The 9,627-nt window shown below is 35.2% G+C and overlaps 1 protein-coding gene across 6 annotated transcripts in view; it reads right to left on the reverse strand.

Moving 5' to 3' along the window:
• Window positions 1-1,833: 1,833 nt before the first annotated feature.
• UBE2K (ubiquitin conjugating enzyme E2 K) overlaps window positions 1,834-9,627 on the reverse strand; it is a 65,928-nt gene continuing 58,134 nt past the window's right edge. For 4 of the 6 annotated variants that reach the window (XM_044913003.1, XM_021701601.1, XM_044913001.1 and 1 more), the window contains 2 exons: window positions 6,616-6,744; window positions 1,834-6,289 (listed from right to left, as the gene is read on the reverse strand). In XM_044913003.1, coding sequence (XP_044768938.1) covers window positions 6,215-6,289; window positions 6,616-6,744 — 204 coding nt within the window. In that variant the 3' untranslated portion in view covers window positions 1,834-6,214. The remainder of the gene's footprint in view (window positions 6,290-6,615; window positions 6,745-9,627) is intronic. The other 2 variants (XM_044912999.1, XM_044913000.1) reach the window with 2 other exon arrangements.

Genomic DNA, 9,627 nt, shown 5'->3' on the forward strand with positions numbered 1-9,627 from the left:
AAAGATCATCTTCTATGGGCTCCATAAACCAAGAACACTGCTATTTATTCTATTATTACAAAAACAGAAAATAGTATGTTTGGTGCATGTAAAGCAACTTCAACAGAAGTCATGGAACCTTAAATACAGTTGAAGCTAGTTTACCAAAACATTCTGTTCAATTCATACCATTGATTTGACTGGTTTGGGTACACTTTCCTTGAAGACCTTACTCCCACCTGAACTGGTTTTCCTTTTCATGCTTGCAAATGATCCCTTCATATTTCCTAGTTTTAAGGAAAACAAGAATAGCATTAAAATGTCTTAAAACGCTACCAAGTTTAGTAGGCACATATAAATTAACAATATGGTGGGGTTTCTACAACAAAAACCCTGTAACTCTAGGTATCCAAGTCATTTAGTTTTCTATATTAAAAAAAAAGAGCAAGCCTGGAAGCTTCCCCTTTTCCCTTAAAATTATAGAATTCTATAAATATGGTTAGAAGATACCAGTGCAATGTCAATGCCATTACTCTTGTTCCTCAATATTGCTCAGGACACAAGGTCATTCATCTAACAATATAATGCAAATAATAATGTGCACAAAAAGGAATATATGTACTTCGCGTATTAAAAATGAACTGAGGAATAAATACAATAATTAAAAAGCTGTATGTGAGTTGTGTGAGTGAAGAAAAGGCACTACTAGTTGCCCTTAAATCAAGTTAGGCATAATCTGTACATGCAGCAAAGCTTTTACGCCATAAATGAGAAACAGAGTATTAGGTATATTAACTCCGTAAGAAATAAAATATACTTTGGGTTTCTCCAATGTCCAAGTTTTCTAGTATTTGTCTTATTTTACCTGTATTAATAAAAGGCTCTATAAATATTGTACACTGAGTATTTAAACAGCTTGGCCTTTTTGATTTTGGTTCTGTATCTTATTAAAAGGTACTTTACAATAGGGAGATTAGAATACAGTTGTGCTTTAATGTCTTTTTACTAAAATGGGGTAAAATGAACATTACAACATGAATGCATGGATAGTATATTACTGTAGGACATACTCCTAAGAGATATTAGAGAATTCATGTTATTTCACTGAAAATCTTTAATTCTTTGATGACTGAAACAAAACTTATACCAAGTGTTTACTACCCTAAAAATCTGACCATCCTTTGCTAGGGGTTGGTATGAGAGCTCACTTGAAGTCCATCTGTTATTCTTGATTTAATATGTAAAGATCCAGCTTGCTCCATGAAAAGAGCACTTCATACTGGTATTCCAGTCAGGAGCAATTCCATCTCCAGGCTACAGAAAAGTCATAGGTCTGCTGAAAGCTGGTTATGAATGCCCTAGAGACATAAAGTAACAATCAGTTTTGCCATGTAAAAAAACTAGTACAAACCCTAACCAATATAGCCTCTTTTAGTTATCAGTATTAGAGGCAGGGGATAATCCAAGGATAGTAACCCAGGACTTTCTGAAACAATTCAAGAGTCTTTTCCATGGGAACAAGCACCCTCCTTTCCAGAACTATTTGTGTGCACAGATGAAAACAGAATAAACATTACCTTCAGTACCAATTCACTCTGGATTACTCTAAATTTTGGATTAGGACCTAGCCAAATAATGTTCTATTTTCAAATAAATAACTTTAATTAAAAGTTTCGACACATTTTAAAATTCAAAGATCTAATATAATTTATCCCATTTATCATCATATGCTCATTACTATGAACCTTGTCTAGGAGACAGACCTACTTGCTTCTTTTTCTTGCTCAAAGTAATGTGGAAGTTTAACCGCCTGCCTAGATGAGTACCCAGAAAGAAGATATAAACCATTTTCAGGGGAAAACATGCATGCATTTATTTTTAAGAATTCCTAGTAAGGGGGGGAAAAAAAATTCAACATCTTTAAAAATGTGTTTATTTTTTAAAAAATCAGTTGTGTACAAAAGTGTTTCGTAGTTTTTAATTCTCAAGACAAATACCCAACCCTCCACCCATAGCCCACCCTGCTTCAATGGTCTTTCTGGTAACCCTCCCATTTTCCCCTTACAGGAAGTTAATGGCTCAGAATAGACCCTCCTACAGAATTTATCATCACTAACAGATTGTTTAGAATAGAGATCTAGAGAAGCTAACAAGCAAGGTTCTTTCTCAGTGAGGTTAATGAGAATCCCTATAATGGCAGTAGACTTCCAGCAGACACCACAACAAAGCACCATCAATTGCTGAAAGCTAAAAAATAGATTATTTTCAATAGTATTTCATTTTCTATTGGAAAAGTCTTTAAATTACATTAAATAAGTCTCTTTCCCCCCAAAGAAATAGTCTAGCTTTTATTATGATGCCTGTAAAAAGTAGGTAACAGCAAGCACACAAGGATCGTTTAACAGCACAGTGCAATGATTTGTATTCACTCACCCCCTAGAACCAAACTGATAAACTGTGCCACACCTGATTATATATATAGCAGCGTGGTTGAAATAACCAAGCAAAAGGTGACACATTCACAACTTACATTTAGGTGATGATCACAGGCTTATGAGGGTAGATCAGTCCAATAAAGCAGTAACAGAACAAACAGGACAAGGGAGAGACTAACATTCCCCTATCCCTATGCCACAAGATTTTTGATCCATATTGCAACAGTGCAAACAGAACATGTGACATTATATGATAGACACTGCAGAAAAGTAACATTTGGGAAAAAGGTTATTTATCAGTAAATACTTCAAGTTGCCTTCTTCCCCAGTGATAGCAAACAGCTGATCTTAAGCATTTATTTTAAACTGGTACTAAAGGAATGGAAATGCAAGTTTTTTAAACCAATGGTTTGTACCCTGGAATTGAAATTTCTTGAACTAGAAAAAGTGATTAATACAACATCATTTTGTAAAAGTCCATGAAATAAAGTTAACTGTAAACAGACAGCTTCCTTTATCATATCCAAACATTGTTTCCATCTATGTACAAGGAACTATATACCTGGCTCCAACCCTTCCCTGCCCGAATCCATCTTAAATTTAAAACAACAACAAAAATGCTTTATTTCCTGTGTTGCTACAAGTACTGTGGAAACATTATCATACCCTAACTGCAGAGTTTTAAAAGCTCAAATCAGGCATACACTTATAGCCAAGATCTGCTTTTCACATCGATAAACTTAATAAACAGCCTAAGCAGTAACACAATATGCTGCATTCTGCAGCGCATAAATAAGCAATATCCATCCACTTTAACTGCCAATTCTTTCTTATACTTTAAAAAATTATTTTTGCATAGTTTTAAGCGCCACCAACAATCACAAATGTGAAATACTTCCAAAAAGAAAAAAGAAGTCAGTCTTTCATAGATTACTCTCCTCAAAAGCAAAATACCCAGAATCCAAACATATATATACTTGAATGTATTACGTGTTTAAGTAAACCACAGTCACAATTCCAAATATTTGAGGGAGCCAACGCAGAGAATCTAATTTAGTACAAAGTTCTCAAATATTGATATACTACCTACTGTATACTTACTTGGGGGACAAACTGCTATTCATTCATTCAGTAATCTGTAGTGAAATACTACTATACAGCTAAGTATTTGTCCTTTTAAAAGTTGGGCACATACCCAGGAAATAGACCCAATTATAATAAAAACCTACTGGAATATCAGCAACCTCTAGCAAATCTGCCTGCCCTAAATGAGATATTTAAAATATATATATATATGTATTAAATATATATATATATTTAACCATAATTTTTGAGGCTTTTACAACTGATGAATCACACAAAATTGAGAATTATAAAAATAATTTCCACCAGGGTACCTTTTCTCTAGACCTGCAGTTTTAGTGTCCGTTTCCCAAACCCGTAAGACCAGAGGAAAAAAAGCAATTGCCTTAATTTTTATGTTTGGGAAAACTACATTTATCTGTAGAGAAGTGAAAAACAAGAAACAGAAGGACAGTGGGAAATGCACCAGAAAGGAAAGAGGGATTATCACATTTAATGTAAATGAGGTAAATATATTTTTGAAATGAAAAATGCATTATGGAAAACCTCTTTTACCAAATATTGTACTCTTCAATTTCCTGGGCACTGAGGATATTGAATTACAGTTGGATGAGATTACCTATGGGGTTATGTGCTTAAAAATCAAAGGCAAGGTATAAAGGTACAGCTGCCTCCAAGAGCTAAGTATGTAATGTTTGACCTTAGTAACCTCTGAGTTCATTCTCTCTTTTGTCTAACCACAGGACAATTAAATATACCCTGATAATACAGGCAAATAGTAAATTGGGTAGATGTGTTTGATACTGAAAATAATCCAAATATTACCAAGCCAACCCTCCACTAAAAAAAAAAATTAATTCTAACCAACGGTGGAACAAAACTGTCCACATTTCACACAATCCCAACCTTACTTCAAAATATAAAGAAAAGTACAAGGTTTTAGCTATTTAAAATAAATAAAGAAAAATCTTGTTTCCTTTGGCATCTTTAGAAAGTAACTAAACTATAACAATTAAAGGAGGTGATTGTATAAAGAAATTTATGCTTAAGCAAACATATAGGGGGAAAAAACATAGCAACTTGTGTTTAGTATGCAATAATATCAACTACAAGAGCTTACTATTAATTAGGAAAGCCTTACAAGTTTTTGGAAGAACCTTCACATCTTTAACATTACAATATATTTAATAATGGTTCTTTTATTGCTTCTAAGATTATTGAGAAGTCAAATGAAATTATGCTGAATTTATGGTTCAAAACTATTTTCCAAACACTTAATGATTATAATTTAGGATAAATAACACTTGAAGAAAGCAAACCTTTTATAATATGACTTTCAATATACAGCCTTACTTTAATTCATTCTCATTCCATTACATTGTTATTTGCATTGGTCCTGAAAATTTAATAAGAATTGTTTCTATGTATAGAACTGCCTGCATAAATCCATTTCAGCCTTCATAAAATGGTCACATTAGTGTTTGAGCTTGCAAAACTAATAATTTTCAAACTTTTGAACTTAGAATGAAATGTAACTTTAATACGAATAGAAAGTCTGACTATGTACAAGAAAAGGTAAAGTTTTCAATTCTCATCAGAAACATCATAAAGAAAGCTAGATTTATAACACACTTCTATTCCTAAGTGTATCTGAAGTATGTACAGTAAAACACCACACAGCTTTCATGTGTCAACAGGGGCAAATGCAAGCAAGAGTGACTTGTAAAGTACCTGATAAAGCAATCTCTATAAAGCCAAAATTAGGCTAAAAAACTGCCAACAGTTGATTGCATCCTTGCAAGTTCGCAAAGAAAATTTCATCAGTTTAAAAATAGATGTCAAATTCACTGAAAAACTAAGTTGGGTTCCTTCATTAAATCTTGGGAATACTACAACATTAAGTATTTACTGTTTTTGCAAGAGGAACAAAATTGGCAGCTCCATTTTTACATTATTACTCACATAGGAAAGTTTTAAGAGTGAAGAACTGTAACAAAACATTCCAAATGGACGACCTAAAAATGGAGCAAGGGATACTGCCCCTCGGCATTTTTCTCCACCAAATATAGAGAAATTTACTATTAGAATATTAGCTGTGTGTGGCAAGAGGGGGAAAAATAGATATGGTGTCCCAGTCTGTTGACAAGGACAAAAAGGCTCTGAATAGGTCACCATCTTCAATTCTGGATAAATCTCATATTTAAGAATTCTCAAATGCTTAAAATGGTGGTCTTTTCAGCTACCCATCCTAAGAAGTCAAGTACAAGCATGCAAGTAAATTCACAGGCACAGAGGATCCATGTTAAAAACAGTTAAGGTAGCTGTGATGCAACACCAACAATTTGAATGGCCCTGACACACTCAAAATATTATCTTAATTATTCAACAAAATCCTGAAGCAAACTCTTGCTAGTCTTGGTACACTGCTAAACACTAAAGTAGCATGTTTTTTCCATAGTTTTAGCTTAGCTCAAAGAATTTTTACACTATTAAGAAAAAAAATTAAAGTATTTCCCCTTTTTAAATTTACACAGACGTTTAATTAGCTTTATTTACAGAGCAGGGATTTTTTTCAGTCTCCAATGTTGCCTAGATAACATCATTAGGCAAGAATGCCAGTTTAAAAGAAATCTATGCAGAATCCTAAAAATAACAGATGTTGATGCTCCTCAAGAAGGGGCAAGCTTGACTTATATCAGCAGCTCTTTTTCTATGCCTCAGTTACTCAGAAGCAATTCTGTTGCAGTCTCTACATCCCATGATTTTGAAGACAAGGCCACTATTACCGCATTCTGTAGAGAAGAAAAGGGGACAAAAAAATCAAATCTCAAAATATTTTTAAAATACTGAATCACGCACTATCTTTATATTGCGAAAGCACACCTTGTTTTCTTGTTTTTTTAAGTTGCCTTGTATTTGTAGTGCATAAAAAGCTTCTAAACCAATGACTGGGGGGAATTAGCAAAAGGAAAAGAAAAGAATCACTGATTGTAATAACATAAGAAAGTTTATAAAAACTAGATTTAGAGTATCTTTGAGCCACTTTTGTCAGCCAAGGATCTGCAGCAATAATATAACTCAACCAATATATCAAAATAAGCAAGCCTTTGGTACTTACCCTATCAAAGCCCATAGCACATAGGTTTTCTATTTTTTTGGTGTATTCTGGACTAGAAACTGGTGCTCCAGCATACACATGTGCCCAAAGTCGAGCTGTCTGTTTGAACATTTCAGGATTTTGTTTGTACTATAATGAAGAAACAAATTGAATGACATGACAATACAGTCACAGTATTCAATATTTAATTACCTAAGAACTGGCTTTTTCTAAGTAAAAGTAATTTACATTTAAAATGTAATTGATTCAACTTTCTGCTGCATACTAGGTCACTCAAGAAAAAAGGTCCGACCTGAAGCTGTGATTCACAAGTGTTTACCAAAAAAAAAAGACCAATTATATTTATCAACTTTAATCTCCAATTTCAATAGATATAAGTAACAGAAAACTAATACTAATTGAAGTGAGGTACAGACATGTTTCTGAACACTGCAAAGTGTCAAACATTATACAACCAAACAGAATTGTTTGCTTCTAAAATTGTATGGACATTAACTAACAAATGTGACGGACTTTTGTATTAACCACAGCTCAGAAAAAAATACAACTAGACTTTGCTGCTTTGCTAGAACGGTATATTCGTATACAATGATTTAAGAAAATACCATGTGCAAAGCCTTTTTTCAAAAGATTTTATTTGGGGGGCACCTGGCTCGCTCAGTTGGTAGAGCATGCAACTCTTGTTCTCGGTGTTTTGAGTTCAGGCCCCATGTTGGGCATGGAGCCTACTTAAAGGAAAAAAAAAGATTTTTAAGTAATCTCTACACCCATCATGGGGCTCAAACTTACAACCCTGAGATCAAGAGTCACATGCTCCACTGACTCAACATGCAGTCTTTTTTTTTTTTTTTTTTTTTAAAGATTTTATTTATTTTTTTGTCAGAGAGAGAGCGCACAAGTAGGGAGAGCTGCAGGGAGAGGGAGAAGCAGGCTCACCAAGCAGGGAGCCCGAAACAGGGCTCGATCCCGGGACGCTGGGATCATGACCTGAGCCGAAGGTAGACACTTAATCGACTGAGCCACCCAGGCATCCCTCAATATGCAGTCTTAACTTACAGCATCTTTTGAGATGTTTATGAACTCATAGTACTTTTAAAAGGTAAGACTTCCCATTCTCATTAGAAAGAGGTAATAAATTCATTCTTAAATACTCTGGAACCAATATTACTTAACAAATGAAGTATAAATTTAAAATAAGTGTTCAATTCACTTTAATATTTCTTTTAAAAGTATTTTACATGTACTGAATATTTTAAGACTGATCAGCTTCTATTATATATTAAAATGATAAATCTAATTTCTACCTTGTTAATTCCTAACGAGGAAGTAAGTCAAATTACTGGACTCTTTGAGGAGCTAGAGGAAAGCTGTAAGTCCAACTTCAGCCTTTGAGGCTCAGAACGTCACAGGAAATCAAAGCTGAGATTCAAGCCATGCTTCTGACTACCAAAAGCAAATCAACAGTACATACATACAGCATGTAAAACCCTAATTCTAAGCACTCTGAAACAAACAACAGTAGAATGTATTAACAAAGATATACATAAAATAAGGAGTGAACAGCTTTTCAAGGGAAAGGAATAGGTTTACTAAGAGGAACCAGGCAGAGGAAACATGGCAGATTGAGTGAAATGACCGGCAGAAATGAACATCTTGAAAAAGCAGGAGTCCAAGAAACAGTAAAAATTTAGGAGACGAAGCTGGGTTTGTAGACAATTCAAATCATGGAAAGACTATAAACTAAAGAATCTGGATTTACCAAGTAGGTGATAGCAGAGCTTCCTTTTTTTTTTAAAAAAAAAAAGATTTTATTTATTTATTTGACAGAGAGAGACACAGCGGGAGAGGGAACACAAGCAGAGGGGGTGGGAGAAGGAGAAGCAGGCTTCCCGCCGAGCAGGGAGTCTGATGCGGGGCTCGATCCCAGGACCCTAGGATCATAACCTGAGCTGAAGGCAGAACGCTTAACGACTGAGCCACCCAGGCACCCCCGATAGCAGAGCTTCTAATAGGTTTTTTAGTAGTAAAGTAAAGTAAGATTTGTACTTTAAAAAGTTCAGTTATCAATGCAGAAGATGGGATGAGGAAGAGGTCAAGGAAGGGACAGCTATCAGAGTAGTTGAATTGAGAATTTTTTTTTTTTTTTTTTTAGATTTATTTGAGAGGGAGAGTACAGAGGCGGAGTGACAGGGAGAAGCAGACTCCCCGCTGAGCAGAGAGCCCATTGTGGGACTCGAACCCAGGACCCTGAGATCATGACCTAAGCCAAAGGGAGACACCTAACCGACTGAGCCACCCAGGTGCCTGAGTTTTTTAAAATGTGAACTAAGGCAAATCAGAGAAGTATGACAGAGATACTGGGAATGGAATCACCAAGAGAAAAGGAGGCATAGAGAATTCCAAGTCTGTGGCTTGGATATTTAAGCTGATGAAGGTATCATATAAGGATGGACAAGTTCATAGGATTTAAGATTCTATGTTCAGTATGGGAATGTGCTGAGGTATCCATGAAACATTCATAAAGAACTATCCAGTTCTTTTTTTTTTTTTTTAAAGATTTTTATTTATTTATTTGACAGAGAGAGTGAGAGCAGGAACACAAGCAGGGGGAGTGGGAGAGGGAGAAGCAGGCTTCTCGCCAAGCAGGGAGCCCCATGTGGGGCTCGATCCTAGCACCCTGGGATCATGACCTGAGCCGAAGGCACATGCTTAACAACTGAGTCACCCAGGCACCCGTAGAACTATCCAGTTCTGAATAGGCTCTTGGGCTCAGGGAGAGGTCAAGCCTAAACATTTTCTCAATTTACAGGTGGTATCAGTGTGGATACGATCATCCAAGTGACCATATGTAATGGAAAATAAAAGAAACAATGTCTAAACCAAGGAACTCTGTTTAAAAGGAGGAAGAAGAGAAATAATTGTAGGAACCTATGAAGGAACAACTACAACTACCAAGATGAGAAGAGAGTAGTATCTCAGAAGTCAAGAGAAGAAAAAAAATTCTAGGTCGGC

Source organism: Neomonachus schauinslandi, chromosome 2 (genome assembly GCF_002201575.2).
Source record: "Neomonachus schauinslandi chromosome 2, ASM220157v2, whole genome shotgun sequence".
NCBI classification, from domain to species: Eukaryota; Metazoa; Chordata; class Mammalia; order Carnivora; family Phocidae; genus Neomonachus; species Neomonachus schauinslandi.